We start from the raw sequence: 20414 nt of genomic DNA on the forward strand, positions 1-20414 counted from the left end.
AAAGGCCTTTTCTATTTTGCAGAACTTACTCAGAAACATGTGTGCTATGTTCCTGATTGTCAACTCTGTCTGCAATTGCATTAATAAAGGTTTTGAATGATTTAATTAAAGATATTGTCATAATGCTAATTTCACCAATTTCACAAGGAACAAGGAAACGAACCCCAACAAAGTCAAGGTTGGAGTCTGTGAGAAGATGTTGAATTTGATCACTTTCTGGAATGACACTACGAATGTTCAAGTGCCCCCCTAGTAGTCCCTTGGGCTTAGCTCGTGGGCCCCAGATGACTCGAGAGTGATTTACACATAAAAAAATGTCACATTTTCTGTGTTTTCTGACGGCTGGGTTTAGGCCGTTTTGTTTAGTTTGATTAAGGGCAGTTCGGTAGCGCAATTAACAATCCCTCCCGCTTACACTGGATGTGGGGAACTAATTAAGACAGCTTGCGTACCAGAAACAGAGTCAGGGATCGCATATAGCGACTTGGGTATGTTTGAAGAGTCAAACTTGGCCATTATTCAGAACATTATGGTATGCTGTGTACTGTCCGCTCCCGTGGAACGGTGTACCAATGTGTTTGGTGTTGATATTCTCCAGCAGTAGATTGATTGTGTCATCCCAGCAAGGACGCACTGAGATTATCAGTAGAGCAGCTACATAACTGACAATCATTGCAATGTACTGGAGATAAAACACATAATTGCGCTTTAAATCTTTGCATGAGTTACTTAGCTGGGGTCGACGAACACCTGATGTTTTAGATAAAATAACAACATTTGTAGGAGAAGCAACACCTGCCGCACCACTCTCCCTTCCGTCTGCCATTTTGTTTCATGCTTTACAGCAACGACCAAGGGATGTGCATGTGTGTGTCCGTGCATGCATCCGTGTGTGTGTTTTACCGTTGTCCAAACATGAGTGTGGACTTGGTCTCCTGGTCGTTGTAGCTGGATGGAGAGCAGCAGATGAACATGGTGGTCCTGCAGTTCCCCCCTAGAGAGTCCTGCAGGATACGGGTCATCTTACTGTCACGGTATGGCACATGGGTCTTCTACAGGGTGGGAGGGGGGGTGGGGGGGGGGGGGGGTGGGGGGGGGGGGGGGGGGGGTGGAGTTAGAGTAGAAAATACAGGAATCGCTGAACCGGTCACTTTCTACATCATTGAGTCCGCATTCCAGTTTCCTTTTATTTTTTTAATATATTTTTTTATTAATTAAAAAATCCATTAATTTACATTTGATTTCACAACACCAAGATGAAGAATCATGGATGTAATAGGACTAGACTTACGGTTCCCTCGGCCAGAGCAGAGATGACGTTTCCTAGAGAAGATAGAGACTTGTTGATGTTCTTAGCTTCATCCAGCACAGCTCCCTCTGCTCCTGTCTTACTGACCTGTGGAAGCACATTACAAAACACATACAGTACAAAAGATTATACACAGAAACGTCACACACATTTTGTACTGTGTGTAATAAAGATTGATCAATATATACTGTACAGTCAGGTCCAGAATTATTGGCAACCTTGATAAAGATGGGCAAAAAGACAAAATAAATACTAAGTTACATTGTATGCTAAATTGTATGCAAAACATTTTTGGAGAAATTATACAAAAATGTACTAATACAATTGCTCAGAGAAAGATATTTCGCTTAACAACTAAGAACAAAACAAATCTAGAAAATATAGGAGTAAAAATGATTGGCACTCCTGTTTCCAATATTCTATTACCATCCCCTTGCGAGGATAACGACACTGAGCCTTTAAAAAAAATGCTTTATGAGATTGGAGAACACATTGGGAGGGATCTTAGACCATTCCTCCATACAGAATCTTTCCAGATCCTTGATATCCTTCGTCTGCTGTTATGGACAGCCCTCTTCAATTCAAACCACAGGTTTGTCCAGAGACGAAAATGGTCATGGCAAAATTGAGACCTTTTGGTTTTTCCTTGTGAATTTTGATTAGTGCTTGGGGTTCTTGTCTTGCTGGAAGATCCGCTTGCGGCCAAGTGTCAGCCTCCTGGCAGAGGAAACCAGGTTTTTGGTTAAAATATCCTGGTACTTGGTAAAGTTCATGTTGCCGTTGACCTTAACAAGGGCCACATGACCAGTGGATGCAAAATAGCCCTATAACATCAAAGATGGTTCACAATATTTTAACATAAAACCGTCTGGAGTTTTATAGATGGCATTGGCACTTGGATTGGAACCAGTGCTATGGTCAGATGACCTGAAAAAATAGAGCTCTTTGGCCACACACACCAGTGGTGGGTTTGGCATTGAAAAACAAGCATATGCAGAAAAGTACATGATACATGCACCTACGGTAAAATATGGTGGTGGATCTTTGATATTATGGGGCGATTTTGCTTCCACTCGTCCTCAGGCCCTTGCTAGTTCACCAATGACCTATTACTGGAGACCTGAGAACTGAGTGCCGATACAACGCTAATAAACACACTTGGGACTATATTAAGTGCTGTGTGCAGAATCTACTTTTTTCTGCTGTAGTCAGCAGCAAGAACACTGGTCCCAATGCACATAGGTATAAATGAAGTTGCTAACTGTGGCCAATACAGAGTAGAAAGAAACCCATTTTAACATGGCAGACCAGTTGTACTGATCTGTGACTGAGATGGATGGAAGGAAAAGATAACAGAACAGTCAGATGAAAGAGAGAGAGAACACGTCTCTTGGGATGCAATAAAGATGGTTAATTAGTTACCCTAGGTAACTAGACTAGGTCTTCACCTCACCTCATCACCTTAGCAGCCAGGTATGTAATTCAGTCACTAAAGGCCAGTGTCTGTGACAAAGATTATGCCCAGTCCTGAACTAAAAATGGAAATTCTTTATTAAAATAGGTTATTCTGTGGCCCTAAATGTCTAGACGCATACTAAGTGTATTAGGTTACAATAAAAATGCTTTGTTACCATTAACTACAGAAGGCTTTAACCTCCTCACCTTCTCACTCCCAGCCAAGTCCACCAGGTAGAGCTTCCCACACAGTTTTTGTTCTGTCTCCACGTGCTCCTGCTTGATGTTGATCAGGAAGATACTGTGACTCCTGGAGCTGTGCTCATTCATATCTGGAGAGGGGAGGAAAGGAGAGGTGATGTGATGTGAGGAGAGGTGTTTGTGTGAGAGTGGAGGACACAGTATATATACAAATATATTAAAAAATATATAAAGATAGAGATATAAAAATATATACAAATATAAATATATATAAATATAAAGATAGAGATATAAAAAATATATAGAAAAACACTGTGATAAACACCCCAGACACTATATAAGATTCTACAGAGTAACTCTACAGATGTGACTTTACACTTCACACTATAAATTGTACTAAGTGGCAGACTGCCAGAGTGGTGGCGGGACTTACTGGTGACAGCAACATGGCAGGGATGTACAGTAGCTAACACTGTGTCAAAAAACCTGCCACATACAGACTCTACAGATCATTTTTAAAGTGTCAGTGTCAGAGTGTCATTGGGACTTACTGGTGACAGCAACATGGCGGTTGGCTTTTCCTTCATCAATAACATCCATCACCTCCTCTGGGCTGGAGACAAAGCGCTCAGTGCAGCCCTGAGATTCCACAAATAAACGTTAGAATTGTTCGAATTCATTCCTGTTCACAAGAACAGGAATGACCTGTTATAACAGGCTACCTGCTATAATGACTAACACCCTGTAGCACTAACATATGTAACCATGAAGTGCATTGAAATGGTAGTTAGGTCACATCAATGACACCATCCCAGACACCCTAGACTCAGTCCAATTTGCATGCCTCCCCAACAGATCCATAGACGACGCAATCTTAACTGCACTCCAGACTGCCCTCACCCACCCAGATAAGAGGAATACCAACAGTGCATTCGGAAAGTATTCAGACCCCTTCCCTTGTTCCACATTTTGTTAAGTTACATCCTTATTCTAAAATGGATTAAATACATTTTTTTCCTCATCAATCTATACACAATACCCCATAATGAAAAACTGAAAACAGATTTTTAGAAATGCTAGCATATTTATGAAATTAAAAAAATAACTATCTTATTTACAGTTGAAGTCGGATGTTTACATACACTTAGGTTGGAGTCATTAAAACTTGCTTTTCAACCACTCCACAAATTTCTTGTTAACAAACTATAGTTTTGGCAGGTCAGGTCTACTTTGTGCATGACACAAGTAATTTTTCCAAAAACTGTTTACAGACAGATTATTTCACTTATAATTCAGTGTATCACAATTCCAATAGGTCAGAAGTTTACATACACTAAGTTGACTGTGCCTTTAAACAGCATGGGAAAAATCCAGAATATTATGTCATGGCTTTAGAAGCTTCTGATAGGCTAATTGACATAATTTTAGTCAATTGGAGGTGTACCTGTTGATGTATTTCAAAGCCTACCTTCAAACTCAGTGCCTCTACACTTGACATCATGGTAAAATCAAAAGAAACCAGCCAAGACCTCAGAAAATAAATGTAGACGTCCACAAGTCTGTTTCATCCTTGGGAGCAATTCCCAAAAGCCTGAAGGTACCACGTTCATCTGTACAAACAATAGTACGCAAGTATAAACACCATGGGACCACGCAGCCGTCATACCGTTCAGGAAGGAGATGCGTTCTGTCTCCTAGAGATGAACGTACTTTGGAGCGAAAAGTGCAAATCAGTCCCAGAACAACAGCAAAGGACCTTGTGAAGATGCTGGAGGAAACAGGTACAAAAGTATCTATATCCACAGTAAAGCGAGTCATATATCGACATAACCTGGCCACTCATCAAGGAAGAAGCCACTGCTCCAAAACCGCCATAAAATAGCCAGACTACGTTTTGCAACTGCACATGGGGACAAAGATCGTACTTTTGGAGAAATTTCCTCAGGTCTGATGAAACAAAAATACAATTGTTTGGCCATAATGACCATCGTTATGTTTGGAGGAAAAGGGGGAGGCTTGCAAGCCGAAGAACACCATCCCAACCGTTAACCACTTTTTTACTAGGATTAAATGTAGGATATGTGAAAAACAGAGTTTAAATGTTTTTGGTTAAGGTGTATGTAAACTTCTGACTTAAACTGTACATAAGTACTCAGACCCTTTGCTATAAGACTCGAAATTGAGCTCAAATGCATCCTGTTTCCATTGATCATCCTTGAGATGTTTCTACAACTTAATTGGAGTCCACCTGTGGTATATTCAATTGATTGGACATGATTTGGCTGGGGTCTTTAACAATTCTCAGAGCATTCCTTTCACACCACCTGATATAAGTCCTGGGTGGAAGGGTGCTCGGCCCTAGTGATGTACTGGGCTGTCCGCACTACCAACTGCGGTGGCTTGAAAGCGTCAAGTTCCTCAATGTCCAAATCACTAAGGATGTAAAATGGTCCAAACACACAGACACACAGTCGTGAAGAAGGCACAACAGCGGCTCCTCCCCTTCTGGAGGTTGAAAAGATTTGGTTGTACTGCTGCACCATTATACTTCTGCACCATTGAGAGCATCTTGACTGGCTGCATCACTGCTTGGTATGACAACTGCACCGCAGTTGGTAGTGCGGACAGCCCAGTACATCACTAGGGCCAAGCACCCTTCCACCCAGGACTTATATCAGGCGGTGTGAAAGGAATGCTCTGAGAATTGTTAAAGACCCCAGCCACCCAAGCCATAGACTGTTCCCTCTGCTTCCGCATGGCAAGCGGTACCAGAGAAGCAAGTCTGACACCAAGAAGCACCTGAATAGCTTCTATCCCCAAGCCATAAAACTGCTAAATGACAAACAAATTGGCTACACGGACTATCTGCATTGCCCCTTTCTTTACACTGACTATGCACACTCACAGGACTCTACACACTCTCACACACACATTCACAGTGACACTCCAACACACACACACACACACACACACACACACACACACACACACACACTGACTCTACGCACACACACACACAATCTTTGTATACTCTGCTGCTACTCCATTTATCATATTTCCTGATGCCTAGTCACCTTACCCCTATACATAACTAACCCTACCACTCCAGTATCCCTGCACATTATAAATATGGTATTGGCACTGACCCTATGCTGTACAGTATTAGATTACTTACTTTCTCGTGTTCGTCTTATTTATATTTCTTGTGTGTTTTTGTTCTACTTACTTTATTGTACTACGAATATTGATTATTGCATTGTTGGGAAAGAGCTTGCAAGAAAGGCATTTCAGTGTACTTGTGCATTTGACAATAAAACTAGACATTTGAATTAGTTGGAATTGTTTCCTGACGTAATAATGTTATCATTATGACGATGACACTTCATGTAGAGCCCATCACAGATGAGACACAATTTACAGATGGCCAGTTAGTTAACATCCCATCAGCAGTCTGACTCACCTTCACATATGGCACCCTGTTCTTGTCCTCATGCACTGCCAGATTGGTTTTAGTCACTGAGAGAGACAGGTGCAGAAGAAGAGAGATGTCATTATTACCCTACAAGTACAATCACCAGAACTGGACAGGAACACCTGCTACTTACAGCATTTTCACACATAGTTCTGAGCTAAAGTTCGATTCAGAGTTTGATTATTTGTTACATTGTATTTTTTCTTCTTCTTTTGGATTTCACATTGCCAAATGTCAAACGAATTAATAGGTCAAAACAAAACGATGAATTCATGGAAGTCATTTGTTTATTGGAGAAAAACGCTCACGTTAAATCCATCTATGAGAAGCATAAGCATGGGAAGCTTGTGTCTCCCTTAACGCTCTCGTTAAATCCATCTATGAGAAGCATAAGCATGAGAAGCTTGTGTCTCCCAAACATCATATTACTTTGGTCTTCCAACAACATGCAAAGCTGCTCTAACTGCCACTTGAATAGACTATATTCAGTAGCCTACATGCCCGGTATAGCCCGTGTTCCCTAATCTGCAACTGATGCGCTCATAAATGTAATGCTACTCAGAGATATCAAGTTATGGTACTGTGTGCTAGCAGTCAAACAACCAATAATACTACGGTGAACCACACCACAGTACAAATGGAATCAACCGAGACCACCCCTTTTTGAGCGAACCACGTTGCGTTGTTGAGTGCCTCCCGGGTGCTGATAGTGTTCACACCAGTCCAAACAAACCGAACTAAGTGGGGAAAATGCGAACCGCCCTCTAAGTTCAGAGACTTTACTTTCATATTTGCCCAAAGGCCCAAAACAGTCAAATCAAATCAAAACGCATTGGAGTGCATTTCAGAGACACTTTACAAACACAGACACAACAGTTGCTTTATGTTTCAACTTTGTGTTTTTGATGGGAGATCATATTCAATCAGAACAGATTTACATCAAGGCTGTGTATACTCTCAGAGGTGTGTGTGTAATCTTTTTGTGTGACTGGAGTGTTTCTAAGCCTGACAAATCTGTTGCTGCTCTGACTCGAGCCCTCCTCAGGCCCTGACTTCCAATTTAATTTCAACTGGAAACAAGCGGTAAAACAGACACTCTCCTCCCGGACAGGACAGAAGAGCGACTAGGGCCATGTATGTACAGGTTTGTGTGAGAGATCATATCCAATCAGATCAGATTTATGCCAAGGCTCTGGATACTCTCAGAGGTGTGTGTGTGTTGTTTTCTCTTTCCACCAGTGTTGTTTGTCTGCTTTCTCCCTTATTACCTCCTGTCTTTTCTTAGTGATCCACTGTTCTCTTGCTCTCTCTCCCCCTTCCTCTGCGCCCCCCCCTCTCTCTCTCCAGAATGTAGATGGGAACTCTCATCTCATCGCTGCCTTAGGCTGCTGTCATATTGTCTGCATCCCAATGTCACCCTATTCCCTTTATAGTACACTATATGGTCAATAGGGTTCCATTTTGTATTTTATTTATTGCCTTTAAATAACCAGGTACGTCTTTGAGAATACATGAATTGCCTCTGGCTGGTGTGATTTACTAAGATAGACATCTACTATATACTTACAGGGAGTCTAGCCACAGCCCCTCTAGAACCTCACATATACTATCATAAGGGTATCATTTTACTGTTGCACATACAAACGAAATACTAAATTGAAGTGGAAATGACAAGTCACATTGAAAACTGCCGTGTGCGTGTGTGTGTGTGCGTGTGCGTGTGTGTGTGTGTGTGTGTGTGTGTGTGTGTGTGTGTGCGTGTGCGTGTGCGTGTGCGTGTGTGTGTGTGTGTGTGTGTGTGTGTGATTTTAGTGCTGTGAATACACTTACCATCCAGAAGATCTCTGATTTTGTCCATGTATATTTCAAAATAGGACACCTGGGGAAGAGAGGAGAGAGCATATTGAGAGAAATGAATCTTCGAGAGGACAGCGGACTGATTATACTAATATGTCAAATATGTTAAAGTGGTCTTCTTGGCTCACAGGCATTCTGATAGGTCTAGTCTCTTGTGAGCACAGAGATTTGGTTCTGCGTGCCGAGTATGCCAGGTATTAGTTGTGAGATATTATAAGATAGTTGTTATTTAGGCAAATGTACAAATATGACAAGATACTAATGATTTATTAATATCCTGTGTCTATGCATTCCATAATTCCAGAGGCTATGCACACAGACATCATACACAGTTCATGGTGAGGTGATGCAGTAGACTGGTTTGGTCCAGATGTTTATGCTTTAAGTAGATATTGATGTTTGGGATGTTTTATTACACATTGTGCACCATGCATATTCATCAACAGCAACTCCAGTGATTATAGAGCGCTATAGCTATGATGGTTTCAGACACACAGTTTTCAGTTATGGTGAGATGGTGCAATAGCCTGGTCCAGTGATCTGCATGCTATGACAGGACAAGTATAGCCAGAATAGTTGTCTAAAGCACATCTTTACCAGACTACTGGTGCGGACACATTCACATTTACAGTGATTACAGAGGGTCATGGTGGATTCTGACATCACACTCTCATGTATGGTGAGCTGGTGCAGTAGCCTGGTCCAGTGATATGTATGCTATGGCAGGACAGTAATATCCAGAATAGCCGCAATACTGGCCCAAACACAGTAACTCCAGTGATCATAGTGGGCTATAGCTATGGTTGATTCAGACAATACACAGTAGTTCTCAGTTATGGTAAGCTGGTGCAGTAGTCTGGTGCAGATCTACAGTGCCTTGCGAAAGTATTCGGCCCCCTTGAACTTTGCGACCTTTTGCCACATTTCAGGCTTCAAACATAAAGATATAAAACTGTATTTTTTTGTGAAGAATCAACAACAGGTGGGACACAATCATGAAGTAGAACGACATTTATTGGATATTTCAAACTTTTTTAACAAATCAAAAACTGAAAAATTGGCCGTGCAAAATTATTCAGCCCCCTTAAGTTAATACTTTGTAGCGCCACCTTTTGCTGCGATTACAGCTGTAAGTTGCTTGGGGTATGTCTCTATCAGTTTTGCACATCGAGAGACTGACATTTTTTCCCATTCCTCCTTGCAAAACAGCTCGAGCTCAGTGAGGTTGGATGGAGAGCATTTGTGAACAGCAGTTTTCAGTTCTTTCCACAGATTCTCGATTGGATTCAGGTCTGGACTTTGACTTGGCCATTCTAACACCTGGATATGTTTATTTTTGAACCATTCCATTGTAGATTTTGCTTTATGTTTTGGATCATTGTCTTGTTGGAAGACAAATCTCCGTCCCAGTCTCAGGTCTTTTGCAGACTCCATCAGGTTTTCTTCCAGAATGGTCCTGTATTTGGCTCCATCCATCTTCCCATCAATTTTAACCATCTTCCCTGTCCCTGCTGAAGAAAAGCAGGCCCAAACCATGATGCTGCCACCACCATGTTTGACAGTGGGGATGGTATGTTCAGCTGTGTTGCTTTTACGCCAAACATAACGTTTTGCATTGTTGCCAAAAAGTTCAATTTTGGTTTCATCTGACCAGAGCACCTTCTTCCACATGTTTGGTGTGTCTCCCAGGTGGCTTGTGGCAAACTTTAAACGACACTTTTTATGGATATCTTTAAGAAATGGCTTTCTTCTTGCCCCTCTTCCATAAAGGCCAGATTTGTGCAATATACGACTGATAGTTGTCCTATGGACAGAGTCTCCCACCTCAGCTGTAGATCTCTGCAGTTCATCCAGAGTGATCATGGGCCTCTTGGCTGCATCTCTGATCAGTCTTCTCCTTGTATGAGCTGAAAGTTTAGAGGGACGGCCAGGTCTTGGTAGATTTGCAGTGGTCTGATACTCCTTCCATTTCAATATTATCGCTTGCACAGTGCTCCTTGGGATGTTTAAAGCTTGGGAATCCAAATCCGGCTTTAAACTTCTTCACAACAGTATCTCGGACCTGCCTGGTGTGTTCCTTGTTCTTCATGATGCTCTCTGCGCTTTTAACGGACCTCTGAGACTATCACAGTGCAGGTGCATTTATACGGAGACTTGATTACACACAGGTGGATTGTATTTATCATCATTAGTCATTTAGGTCAACATTGGATCATTCAGAGATCCTCACTGAACTTCTGGAGAGAGTTTGCTGCACTGAAAGTAAAGGGGCTGAATAATTTTGCACGCCCAATTTTTCAGTTTTTGATTTGTTAAAAAAGTTTGAAATATCCAATAAATGTCGTTCCACTTCATGATTGTGTCCCACTTGTTGTTGATTCTTCACAAAAAAATACAGTTTTATATCTTTATGTTTGAAGCCTGAAATGTGGCAAAAGGTCGCAAAGTTCAAGGGGGCCGAATACTTTCGCAAGGCACTGTATGTTTATTGCTCGACAAAATAGCCAGAAGAGCGTAGAGACATAGTAAAGACACATTCATTCACAGTGTCTACAGTAATTCCAGAGGTCCACTGTGGATTGAGGCATCACACGATCAATTATGGTGAGTTAGATGGTGCCATATAGTGGAGGCTGCTGAGGGGAGGACAGCTCATAATAATGCCTGGAATGTAGTAAATGGAATGGTATCAAACGTGGTTTCCATGTGGTTGATACCATTCCATTGACTCCATTCCTCAGAAGCCTCCACTGGTTCTCTAGTGTGGTTGGGTCCCAGATGTGCTTTAGCTAACTCCTCTGAACTATTGGAGCATGACAATAATAACCATAGGAGTTGTCTGGAGCATATAAACTCATAGAAAAAAAGTGCAACTTAGAACCTAAAAGGGTTCTTCGGCTCTCCATATCAGAGAACCCTTTTTGGTTCCAGGTAGAACCCTTCTGGAAGCAAAAAAGGTTATCTTATGAACCCTTACGGGAACCCCGTTTTTAAAGAATGTGGAGATGTGGGACACCACCATGTCTACTGGTACAGAACATGTCGTTACTACAGAGCAGAGGTTCATGATGGAAAACATCACACAGTTCTCAGGTATGGTGAGCTGGCGTGGTCGTCTAGTACAGAAGTATGTTTTAGTTTATCCAACTTCTTGAGTCCCCGGACTATCGTGGTCATGAGGGTCATGTTTAAGGGGTGTGCTCATCCCCAGTGCCACTATCTTGATTGTGGAGGAGGTGGTTCTTATGGCAAGGATGACCTAGACGACTGACACATCCTAATAATAACCATAGGAGTTTTCTAGAGCACATAGAGCAGTGGATGCTCCTCAGCGCAGGAAGGGAAGGCCCATCCTCAGTGAATTTCATAAAAATAAAAATAGTGAAACATTAAAAAAGCTATCCTTTTTAGATAAAACTATACTAAATATATTCACATGTCACCAAATGATTTATTAAAACACACAGTTTTTTTGCAATGAAGGTCTACAGTAGCCTCAGCAGCACTCTGTAGGGTAACACCATTGTGTAGCCAGGGGACAACTAGCTTCTGTCTTCCTCTGGGTTCATTGACTTCAATACAAAACCTAGGAGGCTCATGGTTCTCCCCCCTTCAATAGACTTCCATAGTAATTATGACAACTTCCGGAGGATGTCCTCCAATTTACCAGAGCTCTTGCAGCATGAACTGACATGTTGTCCACCCAATCAAAGGATCAGAGAATTAATCTAGTATTGAAAGCATAATCTACAGCTAGCAAGCACTGTAGTGCATAAAATGTTGTCAGTAGTTGTCTCAAAGAGAGAGAGAAAATAGTTAAACAGTTTTGAACAAATTAATTTCTTTAAAAATGAAGGAGAAGCAAGAGAGAGAGAGAGAGAGAGAGAGAGAGATATAATTTAGTCATTTTACTTTCACTTTCACTTACTTAGCTAGCAAATGCAGATAGCTAGTTTAGCCAACTCAAACACCCGGCTCAAACAGAGGGATGCTATGTTAGCTAGCTGGCTATGAATACGATCCCTGGAACTCATCCAAGTCAAGGTAAGCTTTTGGTTTTACTAATGTATTGCCACCGGGTCCCGCCGGTGTAACTGCTAAATTGTTTACTGACTGTACACTGTACTGCATGATTGTAGCAGATTTTACCAACACGTTAGTTATATTAGCTAGGTTGACTATGATGTTACTTTAGCTAATGTGGTGACAACGATGTAGACTGTGTGTAGCGGCTATGATATGGTTCGGCTTGGAAAGGTTTTTTCACCTGGTCACATACAGCTGATGTGTTGTGCATTGAAGTCCACAAGCAGAGGGAAAAGGTAAGAGGAGGAGAGCGCGTAGATGCGAGAAGGAATACAATGGGCTGCTATGAAAGTGAACAGTGTTTGCATGTGATTCACTCCACCAATTCTGTAGAAAACGTTTCTTAAACGGAAGCAAACGAAACGGGGATAAACATACCTGAATTGTCCAATAGAAACTGTCGTTTGCAACTTTGTCTGTCACCTCAAATTTGTGTAGCAACCTCATGATGAGTATAGATTAAATTTGAGTATTATGTAGTAGCCCAAATATATCCATGTTACATCGAACTGGGTGAATGGAATATGGATGACAGTTATCCAATATTCTGTAATAGAAGTAAGGTCAAAAAAAGACCTCACTCATCTTAAACAGCACTGACCGACACTGACATAGAGATCTGGTACACCATCGAGCAACTGGTGCAGAAAATGTTGTCACTACAGACCAGAGGGTCATGGTGGAATACAGACATCACACTGTTCTCAGTACTGGTGAGATGGCACAGTAGTCTGGTCCAGTAATCTGTATCCTATGGTGTGATACAAATAGGCAGAAGAATTGGCTAAAGGACATTCAGATCTAGGACACCAGACAGTGTTTTTAGAGACATCATCAACTAGATAGATGTTGAGATAAAAGAGACGGCAAGACAAAATTAAAAGTGGTAGAGTGATTTTCAAAGTGAGGCCCAGAGGGGCAATGTGTGGTCCGGAGTCGGCTGCACTACCACTTGACTAGACTATGGGACTATTGGTGCAGACAGACAGTGTTGTCAGCAGAGTACAGACCTTGATGTGGAACTCAAGGTTTTCATCCATTGCAAATATGTGATTGAAGATGTCCTCTGCAATTCTAGGGATGATCCCCATCCCATGAGGGTCATGCAGCTTGCCCTGAAAGAAGACAGAAGGGATGTGGGAAAAGAAGATGAGACGTCAGAGAAGACGAGAGGAAGAATGGATAAGAGAAAAACACTTGGGGGAGGTCACTTGGCAGAGGTTAAAGGAGAGTAAAAGACTAGGGGGAGTTAGAGAGGAGAGGGGGAGGAAAACATTGTGAAAGGAAGAGGGGGAGAGAGAGTGAAGCGGAAAAGAAGGATGAACAGGGGACAGGAACTTAACTTGGAGGAGAGTCCGATGATATTTAGAGGAGAGGAGACAAGACGGTAAATCATTTAAAGCAAGGGGACTTCAACTACTGGAGTGTACAATGATTTATGCCAGTTAGTGTTTTTTTAACCACTCAACTAATCATCAATCCATTGATTAGTTCTGATGGATTCTAGGTTCTGACTCCTAAAACTTGGAATAGGGTTAATTATCAGGTATCCTGTTGAAATATTGAGTGCTATGGTTTAGAGGGTCGACACCAGAAGTTATTGGTTATCTGTAGGAGGAAGGTATATGGTGGGTGCAATTAAGCTTGGAATGTACTAGGGAAAACGATCACACGTGGCAGGCATTGATGAGGGGAGAGAGCCATAGATTAATGATGAAGGAGGTCGAGGTCAGGTCACGTTAAGGGAGAAGGAACAGTTTATTGCCCTATCACTTAGTTTCCTGCCTAGAAACGAAGATACAATGTTTAGCGAGAAGGAGGAGACTCCACCCAATGTATATGGTATGTATACCACCACTGGTGGAACCATGTCTTTGTCGGTTCAGCTGTTCGACCCTTTGGGATGAAAAAACTTGAGCTTTCATTGTGTCCGTCGAGTTCTTACTCGGATAATTAGAACCTAACAGTTCGATAAGGTGTGCTTTGCTGGGCTGGAACAAAATCGTGCAACCGGCAGGGTACTACCCGAGGACTGCAGCTGAGAATCACTGGTTTATATCACTCTACATAAAGAACGCTCCAGTCTACGTCCCAAACTGGACAAAAGTAGTGCACTGTATAGGGGATAGGGTGCCATTTAGGATATAAGCCAAGTCTAATCTCTGTGGTGATGTGGTCTATGAAAACATACCTCCATGGTGTGTGTTTTTCCAGAGGAGGTCTGTCCATAGGCGAAGATGGTGCCATTGTATCCCCCGAGTACATCTAGAGACAGGAGACAGAGAATACAGTACGTTCAAAAGAACAGCACATCTATAAAGTAGGAAAGATACAGGACAATGGACAATAGATGTTAGATATAGGAGATAGGAGACAGGAGGCAGAATGCAGGAGAACAGAGGCAGAATAAGGAGACAGGAGTAGGGAGAGGATGCTAGAAATAAGACAACAGCCTCCTCATTCAGCCCATAGCAACAAGACACTGCACCAACAAAGATTGCCCACCTACAGAACAACACACACACATACGTGCTCACACACACACGCACACGCACGACCACACACCCACACCTACAGAGAGCACGATACAGCAAGCACTAACAAGCAGCACAACCTCTGTTTTGTCAGTCAGTGGGCAGAAAGTCAAACATACATACCAACTACCAGGCTAGGAGCCGGAGGGAACCATAACTTCTTTCATCCTATACCATTTCATTTCACACTCCTTTTATCTTTCCTTATTTCTGTTGCTTTCCCTCTCTCTCTGTCTCTCTACATATGTCTGTCTCTCTCTCTCTTTCTTTCTTTGTAAGCTATTCTAGTCATGCTGGTGCTGGAGCGAGCCGAACCGAACCGTGACATAAACAAGTAATTCAAGACACATGGAATCTGTCTCTGAGAGGAGAGGAGGAGAAGGAAGATAAGAGGCCAGAGCCAGAGAGACAATTAGGCCAGTGCAGCTGGGATGGGGGGGGGAGAGAGAGAGAGAGAGAGAGAGAGAGAGAGAGAGAGAGAGAGAGAGAGAGAGAGAGAGAGAGAGAGAGAGAGAGAGAGAGAGATCCAATTATCTCTGTACTGCAGACACACTGAGTTAGACCAGTTCTATGGCATCTCTTTCACTCTGTTCTCCCTTCCTTTCCTTTCTTCTTTGTCTACAGTATGTTTCACACCTCTCTTATTTTCCTTTCCTCTCATCCTTTCTTTTTGTTCTCCCCTCTCTTCTTTATTACTACCTTTGATTTCCTATGCAACGCTCTGGCTGTGTTCTCATCTGTTTTCTCTATTTCTCTTTCTTCTGACAGTGCTGTTCTTTCCCTTTCATTAATCTGTCCCAGGCTCAATCACAGGCAGACAGCATAGCACTCGTTTGTCATGTTAGACAACGGGATTGTAATCTGCAATCTACACTGTCTCTCTATGCATGTGGGAAAGGAGAGGGAAGGCTGGACAGCAAGATGACAGAGAGGGGAGAGAGAGATACAGAGAGAGTGAGAGAGAGAGCATGCAAGGAGGAGAGAAAGAGCAAGGGAGAGACTGAGAGCAAGATAGATAGCTCACATTTATTTATTCAAGATAAGCGTGCACATTATTGTTACTTATTTTCATCAGGGCCTAAATAATACTGGAATTAGTAGTACCCGCAAAACACCAGTCTCAACGTCAACAGTGAAGAGGCGACTCCGGGATGCTGGCCTTTCAGGCAGAGTTGCAAAGAAAAAGCCATATATCAGACTGGCCAATAAAAATAAAATATTAAGATGGGCAAAAGAACACAGACACTGGACAGAGGAACTCTGCCTTGAAGGCCAGCATCCCGGAGTTGCCTCTTCACTATTGACATTGAGACGTTGAGACTACACACTCTAATGTTCTTGTCCTCTTGCTCAGTTATGCACCGTGGCCTCCCACTCCTCTTTCTATTCTGGTTAGAGACAGGGTGCGTAGTTCTGTGAAGGGAGTAGTACACAGCGTTGTACGAGATCTTCAGTTTCTTGGCAATTTCTCGCATGCAATAGCCTTCATTTCTCAGAACAATAATAGACTGACGAGTTTCAGAAGAAAGGTCATTGTTTCTGGCCATTTTGAGCCTGTAATCGAACCCACAAATACTGATTCTCCAGATACTCAACTAGTCAAAGAAGGCCAGTTTTATTGCTTCTTTAATCAGAACACACTTTTCAGCTGTGCTAACATAATTGCAAAAGGGTTTTCTAATGATCAATTAGCCTTTTAAAATGATAAATTTGGATTAGCTAACACAGTGTGCTATTGGAACACAGGAGTGATGGTTGCTGATAATGGGCCTCTGTATGCCTATGTAGTAGATATTCCATAAACAATCTGCTGTTTGCAGCTACAATAGTCATTTACAACATTAACAATGTCTACACTGTATTTCTGATCAATTTGATGTTATTTTAATGGACAAAATAATGCTTTTCTTTCAAAAACAAGGACATTTCTAAGTGACCCCAAACTTTTGAATGGTAGTGTAGATAGAAGTACATATAGACACAGAGAGATAGAGAGGGAGGGAGAGTGTGAGAGACAGGGCGAGAGCGAGAGAGATCAAAAGATACAGAGAGAGAGCGAGAGAGAGAGAGAGAGCGAGAGAGAGAGAGAGCGAGAGAGAGAGAGAGAGAGAGAGAGAGAGAGAGAGAGAGAGCGTGAGAGACATGACAGAGAGAGATGGAGATGGAGACATACAGAGATGGACAGGCTCGCACTCACCTTTGACTATCTGTTTGGCGCAGGTGTTGTACACCTGTTCCTGTGTTGTGTTGGTGGGGAACACCCGGTCAAACACATAGGACTTCCCCTGTGGAGCCAAGACACACAGTTCCTGGGTCAGTCAATACATCAAAACAAACACACAGACAAACACCGTCTCTGGCTCTGGATGCATCTCAAAAAGCACCCTATTCCCTGAACAGAAAACATGCACTACTTTTGACCCAGTTCCCTATTTATTACACTATTTCCCTATGTATTACACTATTCCCTATATAGGGAATAGTGTGCATACAGAGACAAACACAGCCCTTAACACGGTCCATGAGAATGTTGCCGCAGGGAATGGCGGCCTATTGGTAGATGTATAAAAAAAAGCAGACATTGAATAACTCTTTCAGCATGATGAAATTATTAATTACACTTTGGATGTTGTATCAATACACCCACTCATTACAAAGATACAAACGTCCATGTTAACAATTGCCGGAGAGGAAGGAAACCGCTCAGGGATTTCACCATGATTCCAATGGTGACTTTAAAACAGTTACAAAGTGTAATAGTGATAGGAGACTGTGATAGGAGAAAACAGGATGGATCAACAACATTATAGTTCCTCCCCAATATTAACCTAATTGACAGTGAACTGAAGGAAGCCTGTAACAGGATAAACATGCATCCTGTTTTCAACAAGGCATTAAACTAATATTGCAAAAAATGTGGCAAAGCAATTAACATTTTGTCCTGAATACAAAGTGTTATATTTGGGGCACTCTTCATATTTTCAAGCACAGTGGTGACTGCATCGTGTTATGGGTATACTTGCAATCGTTAAGGACTGGAGAGTTTTTCAGGATAAAAAAATTAACAGAATGGAGCTAATAAGCACAGACAACATCCTAAAGGAAAACCTGGTTCAGTCTGCTTTCCAGACAATGGGACATTAATTCAACTTTCTGCAGAACAATAACCTAAAACACATGGCCAAAATGGGCAAATGTTACACAGTCTTCACTGACATTTTCAACCTCTTTCTGATCCAATCTCTAATACCTGCATGCTTTAAGAAAACCATTTTAGTTCCTGTGCCTAAGAAAGCCAAGGTAATCTGTCTAAATCAAAAAGAAAGGAGGACCAAGGCACTCTTTATATACATAATTAAAATGCCTTTATTTGTATGGCATGTTCAATAGAAACAACGTTTTTAAAATGATTTTTAAAACTTTGTTTCTATTGAACATGCCATACAAATAAAGACATTTTAATTAATTATATGAAGAGTGCCTTGGTCCTTCTTTCTTTTTGATGACCAATTTACCCCTTTTACCAAAGAGCACCTTCTGTCTACCAAAATGTACTATTGTGTAGCTTAGTAGTGCTTCCCTTCCTCCTCTTTCTACTAATCTGTCTAAATGTCTACCACCCTGTTGCACTCATATCTGTAGCCATGAAAGGCTTTGAAAGGTTGGTTATGGCTCACATCAACACCATCAACCCAGAAACCCTAGACTCACTCCAATTTGCATCCAGCCCCAACAGATCCACAGATGATGCAATCTCAATTGCACTCCACACTGCACTTTCCCACCTGGACAAAAGGAACACCCCCGTGAAGATGCTGTTCATTGACCTCAGCTCAGTTTTCAAAACCATAGTGCCCTCCAAGCTAATCACTAAGCTAAAGACCCTGGGACTGAACATCTCCATCTGCAACTGGACTTACTGACGGGCCACCCCCAGGTGGTGAGGTTAGGCAACAACACATCCGCAATCACTAAGTTAAGGCCCTTCATGCATGCGTGCTCAGTCCCCTCCTGCACTCCCTGTTCACCCACAACTGTGTGGCCTTGCACAACTCCAACACAATCATTAAGTTTGCAGACGATACGACGGGGGTAGGCCTGATCACCGAAGACAATGAAACAGGCTATAGGGAGGAGGTCAGAGACCTGGAAGTGTGGTGCTAGGACAACAACCTCTCCCTCAACTTGGGCAAGACAAAGGAGCTTATCGTGGGCATGGGCCCTAAGATCCTCAAAAAGTTCTACAGCTGCACCATTGAGAGCATCTGGACTGGCTGCATCGCCACTTGTTATGGCCACTGCTTGGCATCCAACCGCAAGGCGATACAGAGGGTAGTGCATGCGGCCCAGTACATCACTGGGGCAGAACTCCCTGCCATCCAGGACCTCTATACCAGGCAGAGGTAGGCCCTAAAAATTGTCAAAGACTCCAGCCACCCAAGTCTTAGACTGTTCTCTCTGCTGCCGCACAGCAAACTGTACCGGAGCGCCAAGTCTGTGACCAAAAGGCACCTGAACAGCTAATCAAATGACTACCTGGACAATTCACATTGAACCCCTTTAATATTTGTTTATCTTAATTGTTTTGCACTGACTCTCTATGCAAACTCACGAGACTCTACCCACACATTCACACACACTACACTGACACTCCAACACGCACACACACACACACACACACACACACACACACACAAAACACACACACATGTGGTCTCTGCGGCACGCGGCAAAGTCAGGGATTGAGGTATTGAGGGACGGAGGAACGGAGAAATAGAGGGATGGAAGGATGGTGGGAACGAGGGGTGGAGGAATGGAGGGGCGAAGGGATGAAGGGGCGGTCCTCCCTCCATCCCATCACTCCACCCCTCCCCTCCCCTGCTGTTAGCCAGCACAGATTCAGTAATTAGTCCATCTGCCTCACTTTTCCTCCTATCATCTTCTCCCTTTCTCCTCCCCTCGCCTCCTATTCCCTGCTCTCCTCTCCTAAACCCGCTCCTCCTTTCTCATATTCTTCCTCTCTCATCCCCTCTCCCTTCCTTCTCATCCTCTCCTCTCATCATATCTCTCCTCCTTTCTACTGCTCCTCTTACTATGACCTAGTTGAATAGACGTAGAGTGTTTTTTGTACATCCCATTTAAAATGAAAAGGTTTTCAAGTATCACATTTTCAACGCCGGTCAATATCTACTTACTCACTGGCTTAAGAGTTCAGTTATTAGTTTCTGCTGCAGACAAGGAAATACATGGTACATGGAGACATTTTCCTGAGGTCCTGATGTGATATAGTTGAATAGGTAATAAACTCCATGTTTTCAATAATCTGAAATTGGTTTCAAATAACTGAAACAGTTGTCAACTGTCACAGTTGCACCGCCGAGCTCGCCAGGTGCAAACACGCTTTCCATTAGGTCTGATTACCGTTGGGCATGGGTCCAAAGGATGTGCTCCACACAGAGCAGAACCCTGCACTGGGCAGAAAAACAAAACATGTTGGCCT

The 20414-nt window shown here is 42.5% G+C and overlaps 1 protein-coding gene across 5 annotated transcripts in view; it reads right to left on the reverse strand.

Moving 5' to 3' along the window:
- Positions 1–20414, reverse strand: part of LOC110528947 (kinesin heavy chain) — a 119454-nt gene that overhangs the window by 69955 nt on the left and 29085 nt on the right. For 4 of the 5 annotated variants that reach the window (XR_005052573.1, XM_036983177.1, XM_036983178.1 and 1 more), the window contains exons 2-10: positions 17112–17199; positions 14572–14645; positions 13391–13495; positions 8268–8316; positions 6426–6481; positions 3517–3604; positions 2972–3096; positions 1292–1396; positions 904–1052 (exon numbers count right to left, since the gene is read on the reverse strand). Coding sequence is in view for 4 of the 5 variants with exons in the window: in XM_036983177.1 (XP_036839072.1) it covers positions 904–1052; positions 1292–1396; positions 2972–3096; positions 3517–3604; positions 6426–6481; positions 8268–8316; positions 13391–13495; positions 14572–14645; positions 17112–17199 (839 nt within the window). In the remaining variant the exon portion in view is untranslated. Of the gene's footprint in view, positions 1–903; positions 1053–1291; positions 1397–2971; positions 3097–3516; positions 3605–6425; positions 6482–8267; positions 8317–13390; positions 13496–14571; positions 14646–15037; positions 15213–17111; positions 17200–20414 lie in introns of those variants that run through there. The other variant, XM_036983181.1, reaches the window with a different exon arrangement.

This window comes from Oncorhynchus mykiss, chromosome 7 (genome assembly GCF_013265735.2).
Source record: "Oncorhynchus mykiss isolate Arlee chromosome 7, USDA_OmykA_1.1, whole genome shotgun sequence".
Taxonomy (NCBI): Eukaryota; Metazoa; Chordata; class Actinopteri; order Salmoniformes; family Salmonidae; genus Oncorhynchus; species Oncorhynchus mykiss.